Source organism: Lampetra fluviatilis, chromosome 2 (assembly GCF_964198595.1).
Source record: "Lampetra fluviatilis chromosome 2, kcLamFluv1.1, whole genome shotgun sequence".
Taxonomy (NCBI): domain Eukaryota; kingdom Metazoa; phylum Chordata; class Hyperoartia; order Petromyzontiformes; family Petromyzontidae; genus Lampetra; species Lampetra fluviatilis.
In genome coordinates, this window is record NC_136276.1 from 16,942,135 (window position 1) to 16,961,952 (window position 19,818).

At 48.2% G+C, this 19,818-nt stretch overlaps 1 protein-coding gene across 3 annotated transcripts in view; it reads right to left on the reverse strand.

The window, feature by feature from the left end:
* Positions 1-19,818, reverse strand: part of LOC144937910 (diamine oxidase [copper-containing]-like) — a 35,770-nt gene that overhangs the window by 13,835 nt on the left and 2,117 nt on the right. Inside the window, exons 1-2 of one of the 3 annotated variants that reach the window (XM_078865519.1) lie at positions 4,913-4,978; positions 1,910-3,580 (exon numbers count right to left, since the gene is read on the reverse strand). The exons of 1 other annotated variant lie outside the window; for it this stretch is intronic. In XM_078865519.1, coding sequence (XP_078721645.1) covers positions 1,910-3,533 — 1,624 coding nt within the window. In that variant the 5' untranslated portion in view covers positions 3,534-3,580; positions 4,913-4,978. Of the gene's footprint in view, positions 1-1,909; positions 3,581-4,912; positions 4,979-19,818 lie in introns of those variants that run through there. One more of the 3 variants, XM_078865510.1, reaches the window with a different exon arrangement.

A 19,818-nucleotide genomic window follows, 5' to 3' on the forward strand; every position in this document is an offset into this window, starting at 1 on the left:
CTGGAACCATCTAACGGTGCCCTCAGTTGGGCAGTAGATCTCCTCCAAAGCCTCGTAGACCACCTATTGTGAGTTTTTCTGTGTGTGGGAAGGGAGGTGTAAGACGCGAGCGCATCTTCATCGAGAATGGATGGCAACGCTCGGAGCACCTCTTCGTCCGACCATTCGAGAGCGTGGAAGGCAGCCTCGAATCGGCGGATGAACGCCTCCCAATCACCTCCCATGGCCACGAATTTCTCAACGGGCCCCAGGCAGCACGCCCGTCCTGCCATCTGCTCCCCCCGTTGGGTGTTTAGCCCTGGCGGCTTTGGCGGGAGCGGCTGGCGTGACGAGGCTGGTTGCGGCTCATGTCCAGCTGACTGGTCGGCCTCCGGGTCCCGTGGCGCCTCCTCCCATAGTACAATTGGGAGAGGGGGTCCCGACGCCGGCAGGCCCCCCATAGGGAGCCGACGCAGTAGCTCCTGGAATGCCCTCTCTATGAGGGCCATGCAGTCCTCCATGGGGTAATCCATGGGGTCCGGGCCCCCTGCTTCTGCTCCTGGTAAGAGGCCCCCTGGTTTCCCTGGACGTGGAGGATCCCCTGCCCCTGCTTCCTCTTCTATTGGCTCTCTTCCGCGGAGGTTCTTCCTTGTAGCCATCGTTGATCCCACCGCTGCCACCAGATGTAAAGGAGAGCCGACACAAGGTTGCAGGGGGTTTGTCTTTGATTGCTTCCATACTCGTTCCCAGCCTTCTCGATCCGGTTCCCGCCAATTCTCCCTTTTCCCCGCCCGTTCGCTCACTTATATCTCCTCGCTTGCTCCTGCCCCTTCCACTGTCACGATCTCACTCCCCCTCCTTTTGCTGGGAATCCGTCCCCTGACATCCTTTATAAAAAATATTCAGTAGCTTCTTCACAAAACCTTTCAAGCACCACATTCATAATACTTACCCAGGAAGTCTCACTAAGTCTCGAGAGGATGTTTTGGTAACCATATAATGCATACTTGGTATTTGCAACGAATTTGGATTACCCAAAGAAAAGGCACCAATGGAAGATAACACGCAAAGATCTGCATAGATGGATTCAAGAATCCATTGCTCTATTACCAACTTCCATTGAGGGAACAACCAATACCGCACTGGGTTTCCACTTACAAGTTGAATAACTGTTTAGCTATCAAGAGGTTTAAAAACGATATTGTGTAGAACAACACTTGATTTTTCTAAATTCCATACAAAGCGGCAGCCATTTAAGTGCATGCACAGTGAACACACTCCATGCCTTGGTGAATGTATTCCTAGTTTTTAGGTAGCGATGATACGTTTAGTGAATCACACTATTTCTGTGAAGCCATTTGGAAAAATGACTTATAATTTAACATTACACGTCTTCCTTTTAGGGAAGACAGATTCCACCTAAAATTAGTTCTTGTAGATACGTACCTGGGCTGTGCGTTTTGGGATTTCCGACAATCAAAACAAAACTTTTAACGTGACTTCCTGAAGTGCCTCAGCAGTGACACTGCTCGGTGTGAGATTTAAATAGAACCTCACTGCACGTCACTGAAAAAGCACCAAGTCACTGAATGTAAATGTAACTGAAGGAAAATTCAAGCACAATGTAAAACCCAAGGCACACAACCTCGGTGCATATATGCAAGGTTAAAGCTGTTATGGTCTTCTTTTTGGAGGTTGGGGGGGGGGGGTTACGAAGCCATCTATATACTGTGTTCGTCATGAAGATAATTTGTCAACACTTCACCACAGAGATCAGAGATCAATGCAGGTTATGAAATGGGAGGCCCAGGGCCAAATTATTGCAGTTCGCTAACATCTGTGCCACCACTCGCCCCTTGAAAGCATAAACCAACACGTTACACTGCAGAATATGAAAGTTTACAACAAAGTATTTGTCATGATAACCCACCTCCCAAGTCGACATCCACCTTGTAGTTGAACATGTGCGTGTGAACATTTCCCAGGACATGATCGGATATTCTGGTGCCGTACTTGGTGCCGTCTCCAAATAGATAACTCGTCTGGAGGTACCCGGTGGCTTGGGTTCTTGTTTCAATGACTCCATTCTGGTAAAATATGTAGTCTATTATGTAATCGTAATTGTACACAACATTGATAGTCCTAATCACGAGCACATAGCTGACCAGGCCACCGTAGAACGTGTAACCGTTTTGAAAGTCGTTGTCGGTGTGGCGACGCAGGGGCACCCCGGTGTTGTGCTCAAAAATGCATATGGAGTTTGGGTATTTCGTCGGCTTGTCCGTGTCCACAAAGTGGTAGGTGTCCAAAAACGTAGCACTCTCTGGGCAGTCTATGCCCCTCACCAACTCAAAATTGTCAGCACCAAAGTTCCAGCCTGAGTCGATGGCTTTCAACTGCATCCCGACGGGTGTGTTTCCAGCATAAAAGGAGACTGCGTCTTGGAGGCTCATCTCATACACGAGTCGCTCATCGTTGTACTTGATGTCAAAGAGCTGGAGACCCGTGAAGGAGATTCTGAAAGCGAACGTCCAGGGCATGTACTGCACAAAGTTCCCGTCAACCTGGTAGCGGTGGCCCTCGGGCTCGTACTGCCGCGGTCCCGCCTGAGGCGTGTCTGCTCTGAAGGCTCCACGACGATCGTACGCAGCAGACTTCGCATTGCTGTCCAATTGCTTCACCTTGTTGACGGTTCCTTCATCGTATTTCTGAACAAATTCTTCAATACTGTCAAAATACTGGCCATCGTAATTTACTTTCATCACGCTCCAATCATCCGTATTTGTGCTGTTGTGATCGATCAGGATTTCAAGGCTAACTGGCTGCAGATAGAAACCCTCCACATTTCTGAAGAACTGTAGCCAGGAATGCCTTTGATTAGATTCAAAACCTCTAATGGGAAGGTCTGCTGCAATCAGACACTTGTCTCCACAATTATGAAACCAATAGCCATAACTCTCTTTCAAAATGTGTTCTATTTTGCCCATGATACCGGGGATCAGTTGTAAATACAAGGGTTTGTATTCTGGCATTGATGATGGTCGTGAGCAGTAATTAATTGTACGTTTCCTTGTTGAGGGATGGTATAGATTGTACCATCTTGGGTTCGGAATTGGACCAACCAAGTATTCTGCAATAGAAACTGAACTGTCAGCACCACGAAAAACCACTGCCTTGGCAACTCGTTCAGGCTTTGGTCCCCCATGGTCCAAGTAATTCAGGGCTTCTCTTTTTGTTGGGTTGTGGAGCTCAATCATGTAGATGTAATTGCTTTTCAAGGTTGCTTTTGTGACTGGGACAATATTGAGCGGCTTTTGATTTAGCAGAAATTTGTGTACAGCTGTTAACTCTGCAGGGGACAAGTCAGAGAAAATCTCTCTGGCTTTGTGGTTGGGCATCCATTTATTATGAGTGGAGTTAGTGGGGCATGTTTTTGGAGGCTGTGAACTTTGGCTCATCCATACGAGTACTGCCGTGAGTATCACGCTTGATAATAAAAAGAACAAGCAAAAAAGCACCCATAGTCTTGAAACTAATTTTGGTCGCTTCGCCATTTAGGCTGATTTTGGGAATCCAAACCTGGCTTGTTGGATGTTGAAATCTGAAACGGTAAGTTTTAATTAATACTTTTTCTATTTAAAGAACGTTCGAAGAATGCTACTTATAAATACTAACATTTCACACATAGTAGTACATTAATTTATTAACGATTAATCAACATGGATTTGTTACAGCATGTAAAACTAGATTTGTGATACAGTATTGTGAAATATGTATTCTTTAAAAAACGCCACAATGTGATTAAAATGTTTAAATAAAATCCCAACTTGCGGGACTCATCAGGGGCAGGTGCATTGATGCGGCAAGCTGAAAAAAAATCAGCTATCCACAATTTCAATTGCAATCCGAGTAAAAACAATAAAAACGTTAATTAAAGACACTTGCACGCGTACAATACAGTATATATGTGCAATAAAATACATTGGTGTGTAGTGCACATGCGTACGGTAAAAACGGCACAGGTGAGAACTAGGAAAAGCAGGCGCAAGAAATAATAATTGAGAGTTAGGGTTAATCATCTCTTTATATAACTGCAGGACTTCTAACTGTTAGCACAGGACAGGCGACCGCCGCACCTACAACCTAATTGGTCCCTGGACGACGGTCGTAAGTGGAGCCGTAGTAAGTCGAACCCTTATTTCCCATAGGCACAATCAGAACCGGCCCTAGACCTTTGGGGGCCCGAAGCTAAATTTGGTTGGAGGCCCCTTTGATGTATGATTTTTTTCACCCACTAGCTCGCAGTGACTCTAGGGGGCCCTCTGCTGGACACGGGGCCCTTTGCAATTGCAAGGGTCGCTTAGTGGCTGGGCCGGCTCTGGGCACAATGTTATACATTGGGGTTCCGTTCCTAGAAACCCATTACGTACGGTAAAATACCAAAATGGACCACGAAAATAAATTAAAACAACCCAAACAAACATTTATTGTAAGTTAACATAACCTTTACCAACATTTATTAAGTAAAAAACAAACACGTGAAAATCCTTAAGTACACTTCTGCACGTGCATCACATTTCCTCGTCTCGGACAAAGCGAAAGGCGAACATTTTCAAAAGTAGAAGGACATTTACAAAGAAGTGGAGAGCATTGCGAAAGAGACGCTGCTGCGTTCGCTTTCAGCGCAGCTGCTGACTATCGGGCTATAACTCTACATACGCGTGCGGTAGAAGAGCAAAGCAGCGCCATCAATAGCCTCGGTGTCGGTAGCAGTCGTTAGGTGGTCATAGATACGAGCTGTGGTCGTTACTGTGGGGTCTTAATTACTATTAATACAGTCCCGTTTCATTGTGCCATTGTTAAATATATTTTTTACTTGTGTCATTTTAACCTAACACCGTTAGCGTAGAGGCCAAAAGCAAAGTCAACTCACGGTCCTGTATGCTGTGAAATGATGTCGAGGGTACACCGGCTCCCCAAACTTTTCCCCAAACTCTTCCCCACCCTTCCCCCGTCGCCCTCAACTATAAACCATCCCCCCTCCTCCACTAACGTATAAAGTACATTTTAAATTAACTATTTTTGAATGTTCGAATGGATTTTATGATTGCATAACACATTTTTAATTGTAGAGTATGTATAGAATTTGTAAAATGTTGTATTGTTTCACAATTTTTTTTCTTTTTAGATGGGATTTTTTTATTAGCAGAACCTGATAAGCGAGGTGTGAAAACCGGTTAGCCAGGGTTTTACTCGTACGGCACTGTTACGTGCAATATACATGTAGAGCAGAGAACAATCTATCGGCAAAATGTTCGTGTATAATTTCAGTCTTTAACGATACATATACCAGTAAACTTACAAAGTATGTTTTAGAGCAAACATGTGGGATATTCTCTCTCAACACTTCGGTATTTTGTATAATTTGCACTTACAAGCTGATGATGCACCTCTAAGGCATCCAGCGCTAAAGGTTCTCCATCAAAAACGAATTATGATTATTATTCATACATTTGTCAATCCACTTATGGATCAATCCACTTATAATAAAATGTAGTTATATTCTTTTAATGGGTACTGAGGCAGTAAATAGTGCACTGTTCTCTGAATCATGCGACTTGTTGAAACAATTTTTTTAACTAGAAACTATTTTTGTTTTACCATCTCTTTTTGAGAAGCGACCTGGCCACAAATCATAGCTCAACGAAGTGGCTTATCATGTAGAAATTTATGGCAGCCAAATATTCTAATGGCATGTTTCTAAATGTGGAGGGAAAACACGAAGGCCGCGGAGAAAAACACACGCGACCACGGGGAGTACATGCAAACTCCAAATATACCGGCGTCAGGTTCGGGATGGAAACCACGACCTCCTGTATGCATAGTTAACATCTCGCCACGGCTATTATCAGTGGCGAGTCATACCTCAACTGGCCCTGTCCCCCTGCCCATTGACCAGCCTGCACTGACCAGTGTGAAGTATATTGAGATAATCCCCATGACCAATATTGCTATGGGAGATCATCCAGCAGAGATTTGGCAAAGGGCTATAGAGGGGGCCCAAAAGTCAGAACACATAGGCTTATTTAATTTATTTTAACACTGGCATATTTTTTTTTATATTCTTTAAGTTCACATTTTATCTATCATCAGTATTAATATCTATTTTTCTTATTCCTGTGGGGTCACCTCAACTATGTTGTTTACAACATTCGACCAAGAATCCTTAATGAATTGAGACAAAACATAATTGATCAATGTTCAAAGATTACACCTGTAATTAATAAAAGTCCTACATTCATTTCAAAGTAAAATTATTCAATGTGTTCATGTAAATGGAAGTCAGTTTGAACATGTGTTCAAATACATTTAATAAAACTGTGTTTTGTCAAATTAAATACAACCCTATGCTTGCTAACTTTTGTGCCACCCTTTACATTTTTAGTAATACGGTCTATACAATTATATTAAATCATCGAAACAGTAAAGTTTCATATGAATAACAAATCTTACCTATAATGTAATTTTTGTCTGTCTGTGTGTGTGTGTTCGCACACTTGCGAAGGATTTGGCTCTCAAACGGTGGGGGTTACATTTAAAAATAAATATCCAGGTACCACGCCGTAAGCCCTGTGGTGAGCAAGAGCTTGTCCTTTTTCCCGTCCGTCAACTTTAAAGTAGTTAAATTAACGATTGAGTGCGATTTTCATTTATTTATTTACCATATCAAGTCACACGCGTTCGGTGGGGGTGAGGGGGACATTTTCTTCCGTGTTAAAAATGCAATAAAAATACTCAAAACGCTGAGGTAAATTCTTCACAGTGTTATGTCCTCCCGCCCCCAAACCTCGATGCGTGCAGTTACTAATATACAGTCAGTAGATGCTACTACTGCCGTAGATATTACTGCAGAGCGGGCAGGGGGATCGTGGCTGGGGGGGGGGGGGGCTAGCAGCCAAGCCCCAGCCTGCCAAGGTGCCACCTCGGCTGGTTGGGCAATCTAGGCGAGGCCAGGAGCTCTGCATGGGACTAGACCTCACCACGGCAATGTTAAGTACTATATTCTTGCTTCTTTCGCTAAACTCACGTTGATGGAAACCTATTATTTTAATATTCACCTTGCAAATATTATATTAATAATGTTTGTGTAAAGACAAATAATAATTATATGTCTTGCTTCTTTCGCTAAACTCACGTACAAAGAAACCTATTATTTTCATAATTATCTTGGAAATATTACAATATTTTCGTTTGTGTGCTGACAACTAATATTTCTAAATTTACTTGGTAAATATTAATATATAAGTCCTTGTATGCGTGTGAGTCCATGTGCATGTATGCGACGATGTGTGTGTATGTGTGTACGTCCGTGTGTATGTGTATCAGTCGATGTGTGTGCGAGTTAATGTGTGTGTCCGGCAAAACAACCCCCTACCTCCTTGCGGTGCCGGACGGGGAACTCTGTTGTGGGTAGTGCTGTGGGGGGAGGTCAATGCCCATTGGCCTCTCCCCTCATGGCGTCTGTGTCCACCACAGTCGCTAAACGGAGGCTCTGGACGAGTGCGAAGGGCTGGTAACCCCTTCACCTTCAATTCATTACCACGAAACTACGAGTTAAACAAAAATATGTTACTAATAAGCTTGTGCCGAAGGCCCCGGGGGGACAGGCGTCTATGACGTCTCCTGGCCAAACCCCAATTGGCGGAGCCAGGAGATTGAATCTTCACCCTCGGGGCTCCTCCAGAAACAACGAAAAGCCACTACAGATAGCCACGTTGAATGTTCTAACGCTCACTGCGGAGGAGAGGCTGCCACTCCTTTGTTGGTGATATCTGTCTGCTAATATGTCTGTCTATAGTTTTCTGGTTAGATTTTATGTCGCTATTTCATTATACCTGATGATGATGATTGCTTGTGTTGCAATCGAAACGTCGTATTCTATTATTTAATTTAATTTATTATTGTATCTTTAGACGTGACTTAACCGAAAGAAACAAATAATAATTCCTGCAGTCACGAAAGTTCTAAAATTAAGATTGAACCACTTCTACGGGGAAGTTTTAAGCTTATCTTTTTTTCTCTCTCTCTGGCGACTTGTTTTCTCTGCCTGTGTCCTCTCTTTAGATTGTTCACACTTAAATTCTAACTTAGCAATCTTTGAAATACGTAATCAACCAGGCTATGCGTTAATTGTGTGTTGACCGACCCTCTGTGTTGTATTACATTACATTTCGATATTTTACTAGGTTATTTAATTTTAGTGTGTCCTTCTCCTGATTTTTCAAGCTTGCTTGCCGTGCCATCGCATTCGCAGCACCACGTCTGTTGACCACTCATTAATATGCTAATTTTTTCTCTAACCCTCCTCCCTCTCTCTGCCTCCGCCCCCTCTGTCTATTTAAGGCCACCACACAGAGACGATCACCCCTCTCTGTTACCTGTGTTGCTCTCGTAATGTATCTTGGTGATATCTGTCTGCTAATATGTCTGTCTATAGTTTTCTGGTTAGATTTTATGCCGCTATTTCATTATACCTGATGATGATTGCTTGTGTTGCAATCGAAACGTCGTATTCTATTATTTAATTTAATTTATTATTTTATCTTTAGACGTGACTTAACCGAAAGAAACAAATAATAATTCCTGCAGTCACGAAAGTTCTAAAATTAATATTGGAATAAGTCACCCCCTGTGAGTGGCTGGCGGAGGTGCCATCTGTTGAGGAAATCCTGAAAGCGATCCAGAGTCTGAGACCAGGAAAGGCACCAGGCAGAGATGATCTCCCAAGCAAAATGCTGAGGGAGGGTAGCGTTTGTGCACAAACTGCCCTACATGACATCATAACAATAGTCTGAACCACTGGACGGGTTCTGCAGGATTAGAAGGTGGTCCTCTTCTTTAAGAAGTGGGAACGCACATACTGTAACAACTACAGGGGCATCTCACTCCTCAGTGTGCCGGGAAAGGTCCTGGCAAGGATTATTCAACTTCGCTTTGCCAGGCACACTGAGGAGAGGCTTGCGGAGACTCAATGCGGTTTCAGGAAAGGGTGGTCCTGCACAGATGCCATACTTTCTGTCTGTCTGCTACAGCAGAGGTGTAGGGAATTCCAGCAACACCTACATCTCTGCTTTATTGACCTGGACAAGGCCTATGATACCATCACTAGGCCTGGGCTCTGGGTTGTTATTTGTGCTTTTGGAGTCCCTGACCCTCTGCTCATGATCATTAAGGACCTTCATGATGGTGAGCGGGCCGGGTAAAACTACGTGGCCGGGAGTCGGAGCCTATCCCTCTACACCTTGGGGTGCGCCAGGGATGTCCTCTGGCTCCCACATTATTTAACATCTATTTCGACCACGTCGCTCGTGAAGCCTGCAATAGCTGTACCGGAGGAATTTCCATCTGGTACAGATACAATGGGAGGCTGATCGATGCCCGCGTGTGGTCAAGGGATGGCCCTATTGCTCAACCATGTTACGTATGCCAATGATCTGGTAATTGCTGCTCAATCAGAGGAGGAGTTTGAGGCGCTGCTGCTGAATCTGGAGCTTGCCACTAAGAGGTGGGGTCTTACCATCAGCCCCACCAAAACTAAGCACCTGCCTGGATATTTTGGACCATCGGACACTCCACCCCATAACTCCCAATTGGTGATAGGGCAGTTGTGGAGAGAGTGGAGATTTTCCCATATCTGGGCAACGTGCTCATGACCGGCTCCGCTTTACTAGCAGAGGTCTCACTCCAAATCAGTCGAGCGGCATTATCTTTCATCAGTTGCGTAACGCTGTGTGGAAGCTACCTGTTCTGTCGCTTCGCACGAAGCTTCAGGTCTTCTTGGCCTAGCTCTGCCCCCTCCCACCCCCATTGTCTACCACACTTGGAATGCGCCCCTCGCTCTCAGCTCCATCTCTATCCCGCGCTTTACTTCTACATTAGTATTGGCTGCCCCACCGATGCTGTTTACGCTGCACAGCTTTCCTCCTCGCAACTCGAATCCTCCGCCCACTCACAACTTTGGAAGCCCTTATAAGCAGTTGCATTTGGAGGTTTACCCCCTCTTTTCTCTCTGCCTGATGAAGACGGCTTTTGTTGCGATCGAAAGGTCGTGGGTTTTTTGCTTTAATTTTTTTATTTTATTTGTACCTTTTACATTTTATTTTATTAAAATAGTATTTTCTATCTACGTGACTTTACCGAAAGAACCAAAGAATATGGACCTCCCCCCCCCCCCGCCATTAATAATACTTAGCGGCTGACGTCACTTCACAGGGGGGGCGAGGCGCCTCCTCCCCCTCCTAGGCGTCAAATTACAACCCTCACTACAAAGGCAGAACCCTCATGTCATGCGATCTCCTATTGAGACATCAAAGTAAGAAGGACGTCAAGATGAACAAGGGATTATAACCTTAAAATGAACTAAGTCTGTTTCACCGTGCCCTTATAAATTGCACACGCATTAATGCAATGAATATCACGTTGAGGTCTGCTTTTCGCTTGCAGGTTTCAGATTTAATGCAATACACCCGTCCCTGGACGGGCTATAGGCTAGTCAGAAATAATAGTACATTGTCACTGAAACCGAAAATACAATATAACAACAATCTATTTGAAAATAATGACACATTTGGACAATTAGCATTACAGTGTTGTACAATGTAATCATTTATATATAAACAAAGCAACAATGATGGATATAAATCCCTCAGATAGGAGAATGAATCACCACAATAGCAGCAGCAATGGATCTTTTTACACAGCTGTTCAGGCAGCACTGGCCCGTGAATCTCAGTACACGATAATGCACAACACGTAGCAGCTATACAACCTGAAACAACAAATTGTGATTATACTTGTAGCATTAATTTATCGGTTGCGTTCATGGTGGTAAAATGTACAAAGCTACATTATGTAAACGTTTCCGAAACACATGGTCGTGTAGCAAAAAAAAATGCTTGTGAGTCGCGTTAATGAGTTCTGTATCCTGGGTACATACAGTAAACGGCCTGGGGCCATGACGTGGTGTTATGCATCAAGAATAATGACTAAGAAACATCTATTCTTGATTGTTCTATAGAGTATACGAACATGGCCCAATCATCGAAAGCTTGAGAGACATGTAGGATGTATTTAGTTATAGATGTCAGTGAGATGACATAAATGCATCTTCTGACTGATATGACGTGTAACACTAACCCATTACCTCACTCTCATCGAACACTCAACAGAAATTCACTAATTCCCATAACATTACGCGGGCACTCAAGTTCATGTGGCGTAGTGATCGTGAATGGTTGAGTTACGTAAGTGAGGTTTAATGGAGCAGGAAGTCGGTTAATTGGAGGAAGGCTGGGAAATATATGGATACATGTTTAGCCTTGGGGACACAAGAGAGGATGTAATATAACGACTGATGGGGGGAACCTGGTTCGGGGATCTCGCTCATAGGATGGTCGCGAAGAGCTCGGCCCTAATCGAGGAGAGGAAAGGGTGCGTACTGACGAGTATTGGGGGAGAAGAGCGAGTTAGGGTAGCAGAGGAGATATGTCTTCCTGGTGTAATAATCATCATTTCGACTTGTGATGCACACGGTATTCGCTCACTCTCATAGAGAGAGATCGAATCAAGAGGCGCGAGGAACCGTGGGCACGCTAGAAGGCAGCCACATGGTGATCCGACGCCAAAAACAGGTCCCTGCGGGGTGGGCTGGTAGGAACGAACACATGAATGGCTATAATAAAATGAAATGGCGGGGGTACGATACGAAGGGAGAGTTTGAGGCCTAGTTCTAGGCTTTAGGCCTAGCTGTAGGCTTTAGGCTGCTGTGAGTTAATTTTTTATTTAAATGTTTTAATTAAAAACTATCTCAGGGAATTATAAGGGAATGTTACACTTGTTTAGCCAGGAAAGCCTCACTGAGTCTAAAGGTTTTTGTAGGGTCCTGCCAAGTGTTTGCAGTAGGGGGCGATGTTGCTACACCTAATCGGACATCGGACTGACGGACGATATAATCTATTGTAGGCTGGTTCACTTCGTTCCTACCAGTATTAGCTCAAGCTCTGCGGTCATCCATATGTAATAATCCTTCAGGAGACGGCTTCGGAATCAGTCCTTTTATTTCCACTCCACAATACACTTTGCTCACTCACTCTCCGTTGCTGGCAGACAACGGAGAGAGGACAGACTACGCACTAAGTCCCCACCGCGCACGTGGCAACCCGAGCCCCCGTCTGCGCGTGACCCTGCTCTTGTCAGTTTCAGTCTGCTCCCGATCGTTCTCTCTCACTCGCTCTTAATACATTCGTCACGTGGTTCCCCCAGCCAATCGTTCATGGACAGCTTCGACCATTCTCGATGGTTCCCTGTCAATCCCGGGACCACGCCCCTCATCCGGCTCCCCATTAGCTGGGGCCTCGAATGGCTAGGCCAATCACTCCTGATGACCTGTCGTGATGACGCATGGGCCATGGTCCCTATCTCAACCCTTATTGGCTACAAGCAGGACCGACAAGCCAATCCCCACGTGAACACTCTATGGCTGTTATTACATCACCCCCCCCCCCCCCCGGTGAAAAAATTTAGCCGTCTCGGCTGGGAAAAGGGTGAAGAACCAATTCCGCAACATCTTATTAGGGCACCAAGGTGCGTTTAACAATTTGAGGGTGAACCGGCGTTCCCGCGCCTAACAACATGTAAAACAGTCACCCATAATAATTATAAAAAAATCACAACATACATTAGGGCGCCCCTGCAGCGCGGTAACGACAGAGAATCAGCGAACGATCAAACGTTAACGAAACGGAAGAGATTTCGACCGCGTACGCGACGCGGGACCCTCTCCGCTCCCAGCGCAAGGTCACTTTGCCTCCGGATGAACAGGAGGTGGCAGGCTCGAAGAATAAGTCGGTTGTTGGTGCTTGGTCACGTCCAGGGCGGGCCCCGTTGGAGGGGGGGCAGCGGGGGCTTCCTCAGCCCTCAGAACCTGTTCATCTGCAGGAGGCACAACACAGTCCCCCCTGGGATCAACGGGCGTGTCAAGACGCGCAGTCGGCCCAGCAGAACCCGGCAGGTCAGCTATTGGGGATGAAGGACCGACACGCGCGTCAACATAGGGTTTAAGTCGCGAGGAATGAACATACCACCGACGTTTGCCGTATTGAACGCGGATACTTTGCGAGTTCCGAACATCTACGAGCGTCACAGGCCCCCGCCATGGCCTGTGCAATTTAGGGGATGTGCCCGCCGGTACCTGGGGGCAGTGGAGCCACGCCAGGTCTCCCACTGACCAAGGCATGCGAGTATGCGATCGACGCGCGTACCGTTCGTTCCTTGCCTGAGCACGGACCGTCGCACACCGGGCAGCCTCTCGCGCTTCCGTTACTCATTCAAGCGAGTCACGCACGTGGTCAGGCAGGGAGCGGGACGGTTGTTTACTCGGCGTACCCAGTTGCACATCGATGGGTGGAACATTTTCACGGCCATACATAAAAAAAACGGTGAGTATCCCATGGACGTGTGCGGAACCATGCGGTATGCTGCCAAGACGCCTGGTATGTGCAAGTCCCAATCGGTTTGCTTCTCACTGACCGTGTGACAAAGCATAGCGGAAAGGGTACGGTTGAATCGTTCCACCATACCATCTGTTTGTGGATGGTATGGGGAGGTGCGAACTTTCTTTGTACCTAGCGCGTCACAAACTTCCCTAAGCAATTTAGAGGAGAAATTCCGGCCTTGATCTGTGAGCAGCCTTTCAGGTGCCCCCTTGTCCATGACATACCCGTTCAAGAAAGCGTCGGTGATGGACGCTGCCGTTTGGTCAGGCAGAGGCCAGGCCATCGGCCATCGAGAAAAATATTCCACCCCGACCAGAAGGTATTTATTGCCCCTAGCCGACGGGGGAAACGGCCCCAGAATGTCGAGAGCCACTAATTCGTTGATACGGGACACTTCAATGGAACGCAACGGTGGTACATAGTGGTTCCGAGGCGGCTTCCTTTTCGCACAGTCATGGCACGAGCGGACAAAATCATTGATGTCCGCCGTCATACCGGCCCAGAAAAAATCCTTTTGCATCGCGGCCACAGTCTTTTGGACGCCGAGGTGCATCAACTTATCAGCGTGCAGAGCACGGAGCAGGTCGTAGCGAAACGAAGTAGGCACCACCAAGCGTGGTCGGTCAGACACCCCGTCGGTACACATTAGCAATCCCGACTTACCCCGGAACATCTGCCACTTCCAGCCCGCCAATTGCGATTTCTGTTTCCCAACCAATTTACGTAGCGGAGACAGCGAGGCATCGGCCTCCTGCTCACGCAACCAGACCGCGTGCGGCAGCCGTAAGGTATCATCGGTGTCCACCGACACCTGCTGGTCCTCCTCTTTCGCTTTCGCCCCTGCGTCGTCCTCATTCGCTATCGCCCCCATAACCGGGCAGGGCGACGTGGGCGGTGCGGCGCAGCGGTGCGTGCCCGTCAGGCAAGTGCACGGAGGAACGGGCGGCAGCCTTGAGAGCGCATCAGCGTTCGCATGACGGGCCCCCTTTCGGTATGTTATATCGAAGGAAAATTCCTGTAACGATTCCAACCACCGGGCCAATTGGCCTGACGGCTGATCCAATTTGAGGGAATATTGCAAAGCCGCATGATCAATGCGGACCAGGAATTCCCGTCCATACAGGTACGGTCGGTACAATCGAACAAAATGGACAATTGCCAAAAGTTCCCGCCTTGTCACGCAATATCGCGTTTCCGCAGGGGACAGAACCCTGCTGCCATACGCCACCACCCTCTCAACCCCGTCCTTATGTTGCGACAAAACGACCCCAATGCCGATATCACTAGCATCCGTATCAAGGATGAACGGCTGTGAAAAATCTGGGTAATCTAACGTAGGCGCCGTGGCGAGGTGGTCCCGAAGTGCCATAAAGGAACTTTCTTCCTCCGCCCCCCATTTAAACCTTTGATTTTTGCCAGTCAGAACGTGTAATGGTTTTGCCAACGTCGCAAAGTTCTTAACGAAGCGGCAATAATAGGAAGCGAATCCAATAAACCGCCGAACATCACCCACTGAAGTGGGTGTGGGCCACTCACGTTCACACTTCGTTTTCAGAGGGTCAGTGGATACACCGTCCGAACTGACAATATGACCCATGTAACGGACGGAGTGTTGCAGGAGGTGGCATTTCCTCGGTTTAAACTTAAGGTCAGCCGCACGCATTCTTTGAAAAACTGTCTCAAGGCGTTGGAGATGTTCCTCGAACGTGCGGCTAAAGACAATTATATCGTCTAGATATATGAGGCACGTTTCCCACTGCAGTCCCGCCAACACCAATTCCATGAGCCGCTGAAACGTGGCCGGAGCCGCGTTCAGGCCCATCGGCAACCGATTAAATTCAAAGAGGCCTTGCGGCGTGCGGAATGCCGTTTTGGGTTTTGACTCGTCATCGAGGGGAAGCTGCCAGAAGCCCGAGGACAGGTCAAGGGTGGAAAAGAATTTAGCACCCGATAAAGCATCCAATGAGTCATCCATCCTCGGTAAGGGGTACGCGTCCGCTACCGAGATTTTGTTCAACCGGCGGAAATCAACGCAAAACCTCGTACCACCATCTTTTTTCTTAACCAAAACGACGGGCGCGCCCCAAGGACTATTGGATGGCGAGATAATATCCGCCGCCAGCAATTCATCTACCGCCCCACGCACGTGTTCCCTTTCCGCCGGGCTCATGCGGTGAGGGTGCATACAGACAGGCGGCGACGCACCGGTTTCAATATGGTGCGACAAAAGCGATGTGCGTCCGAGGTCCAAATCATTTCTGCTGAACACATCAGCGTACTGCAGCAACAGCGAACGCAAGGCGTTCCTATGTTCATTTGACAAGGAAGAATTCTCTCCGCATAAATCCGCGATCCAGCGTTCTTGTGAACGATCATGCGGAGGCCCATCCGCGGGCATCCGAGCGCGCGGCGGTTTTTCACAAGAGGCGAAATCGGTAGTGGCGTGAGCCAGCACCGATCCCTCCGGAACAACAACGCGAACAGGTCCCCCATTCAAGACCTGTATGAAAGGTGCCTGACCTGGGCACACAATCGTTTGTGCCGCCGCCAAAGAAAAAGATTTTGATACGGAATTCGATGGGGATAATAGCACGCCTTTCGCACCCCTTCCCATTTGAAGTGGTTTTTGGTAACGTAGCGGAATAAGTATTTGCGCTCCCGATGGAACCTCCACCGTTGCCGCAACTACAGCAGTAACTGCGTTACCTGTAGGCGCCTTGGCCAGCAGGGAAGGCAGGAACGCCATCCTACGACCCCCCGGCATTTCCAAACAGTCCTGGTCGACCCGTATTCGCAACGGCATCCGGCGCAGGAAATCCGTACCCAACAAGCATGGAACAGCTAGCGAGCGAGAAATTAACATAGGTCCTGCGGCGGTAATATTTCCGATAGCGATGCTCACATCCACCTGTCCGCAGATACCCATGCTCCCCCCATTGGCGGCAACACACGCATCATTAACCTTGCGTATTCTCGACGCAGGAATGGACAACAAATGAAAAATTACATCCGAAATGATGGTAGCCGATGCGCCAGTGTCCACCAAGATACGGACGTCAACGCCGTCGATGGTACCGCGTACCGTCGACGAGCCCGACGCCGCAGCCACAATCCTGCGAGCCAATTTCTTCCACTGTGTAGCAGAGCGTGTCAATGGAGCAGGAGAAGTAAAATTACCCTTAGGAGTGTAAGAATGAGTGCAAGTGGATGAGTGATGTGACACGACCTGCCGGGTGTCCGATTTGTGCCGACTCGCCCGAGGTTGTTGCAGCTCCGCGGCAGGTAGAGGAGATGGAGGTCCCCTTGGCAGAGGAGGCGACAGCAAAGGTCGGCAGCGGCAGTCACGGGCGAAGTGGCCCCGTCTGCCGCACTTAAAACACGCGGCCGACGTCGGCCGGTGGTCGGACGACCCGGCCCTCGCACGCGGTCGGCCCGTGTAGTCGCCCCGCTGTTCGCGCAGCCGCCGGCCTGGAATCCTATGCGGGACAGCAGCAGCCAGCATGTCGTCGTCGCCCGAGTCGTCGGAGCAGTGGACAACCAATCGCGGAGACCACCCCAGAGGCGGCCCGTCGATCTCGGGTTTCCCCGTCCACGCCGCCATCTGGTCCCACCGCTTGATATTAAACTTAGCGTCCAGGCAGCGCGCCACCCACCGCGATGAAAGCGGTTCGTGGCCGCACACTGGTAGAGAGATGTTGAGCTCCTGAGACAACTCCGGCATGCGGGAAAGGATGAGAGGATCCAAATGCTTGGCCGTTGCGTCGGGGTAGGCGGCCATGGCCATCGCCATCAACGCCCCCCGATAGGCCAACGGCGATTCCTCCGGTGCCCGGCGACGCGACATAAATTTTCTGGTGGCCGATGTCGGCGGGTCGTAAAATTCCGCCATCTCTGTGAACGCATCCCGCAGTGTCTTCTTCTTGGACGCCGGGATGGAGCGGAAGACTCCCAGAGACACATCATCGAGCAGCGTAGGTAGCGCTCCCAGCGCTTCTTCCTCCGTCCAGTTGACAGATCTAAAAGCTGACTCGAAGCGCCACGTAAAAGCACTCCAATCGCCCCCGGCGATAAATTATTTTATTTGTGGAAGGCGATGTCCGCGGTGGCAGGCACGTGCCGCGGGCGTCTCCGGCCGCCGTTCCCGCTCTCCGCTCGGTGCAGACAAAATGGCGTCCGGCGGCCGCATGGTGGTAGGCGTGCCCAAAATGGCGGCCGACGACTCCGGCGCAGCCACCCCACCCAAGACGACGGCGTCCTCCCGCGTGGCAGGAGCAATGGCGGGTCCCGCTTCCATAGCAGGACCCCTTCCCGCGGCGTCCAGCTGATCGGCGATCTGGCGACCCACGGCTGGTGAGGACGCCACCGCGGTCACCAGGCTTAGCAGAATTGCGCGCAACGGCTCAATCTGCTCCGCCATCAGCCGCCATTCGTCTCTCGGTCCTGCGGTGGTCGCATCCTCCCCCGGTCGACGCTGAGAGGCGTCGAGGCGAACGTCGTCAGCCGGCGGCACCAGGGCTGTAGCTCCCAACAGCTCATCTTCATCCGTCTCGACCTCTTCCTCCGACAGAGGCACGGGCAGGTTCTTTTTTCTGAGGTGTTTAGACATCTTGACGATCGTCCAAACAGTCGCAGAATTACTTCTGACACCAGTGTAATAATCCTTCAGGAGACGGCTTCGGAATCAGTCCTTTTATTTCCACTCCACAATACACTTTGCTCACTCACTCTCCGTTGCTGGCAGACAACGGAGAGATGACAGACTACGCACTAAGTCCCCACCGCGCACGTGGCAACCCGAGCCCCCGTCCGCGCGTGACCCTGCTCTTGTCAGTTTCAGTCTGCTCCCGATCGATCTCTCTCACTCGCTCTTAATACCTTCGTCACGTGGTTCCCCCAGCCAATCGTTCATGGACAGCTTCGACCATTCTCGATGGTTCCCTGTCAATCCCGGGACCACGCCCCTCATCCGGCTCCCCATTAGCTGGGGCCCCGAATGGCTAGGCCAATCACTCCTGATGACCTGTCGTGATGACGCATGGGCCATGGTCCCTATCTCAACCCTTATTGGCTACAAGCAGGACCGGCAAGCCAATCCCCACGTGAACCCTCTATGGCTGTTATTACACATATATGAAGGCGTTATTGGACAATTAATGAGCGTTTACATGTGGGAGGAAACTAGAGCACTGGATAAAACCCATACAGACAATAGGTGGAGTCCATATTTTAGCTGTACTGCTTGCTACTGACGACCCAGGGTATTCCTCCTTGATGCCCACGGGAAGGGAATTTCACAAACATTTTTTGAGATCCACCAACCCTCGCCTCCACTGCTGGATCACAGGCATGCATGCCCACCACCGCCCTAAGAGGAGTGAGGATGCCAGTAGATATACCTGCCATAGAGTAATGTGAGTGACAGGTGAAAAGTTACGTTGATTCGAGTACTATGAGAAGAGATGTGACAGCCCACTTCATATGGACAGGTCGAGGGAGATTCGCGAGACCGTGAATAGAGTTAACAGAGTGTGCTGACATAATCGATATGGCTTAGGGGCAGCTACATTTGGTGGTAATGAAGAGTGATAATGACCTAACTTAGCGAAAATACAGTATGTAGATTTAACTCCCTATTTACTGTTGTACTAAATATATATAATAACAATTTTTGTATAATGGTTATTTATGTAGTGTATTGGAGAATGTAATAATGCAAAATGCTCTTGTAAACACATTTTTAGGAGAGTCTCATATTAGCCAACCACTGCTGCCTTCTTACAGCAGGAGTCAAAAAAAATAACCCTCAAATATTCAGAAAATTCCTTCAGTGGAGCATCCGTCGTTGACAGCTCCTCCCAAAATCTGTGCCACATAGCGTTGGCAGTAGATGAGGTTAATTTATCATACTTTATTTTAACTTTGCTGTACTTTGAAAGCACAATGCGTTTCAAAGAAGGTGCCAGCTTCATTGCAATGTGAATTATATTATCTATTTATTTAAACACTGGGTCAGTGTGAAATAATTATTTGCTTTTTTTAGACTTTATATTTTAGTAGTTTCCCCCCTAATCTGGGAATTTGTTTAATGGAATCTCGCGTCTAATTCCTGCCGTAATTGGTGGCATATCGCACCGGCGCACCATTTCCACAGGACTAATCATCGTGGTGCACCCCAGATTATGAGATCCGCGATATGGTCCCTCCCATATCACCGAGGATTACTGGGATTTTGATGTACGATCTATTCTGCTGAACTACGTATGACCGCACATTAATTGGCTGAAAG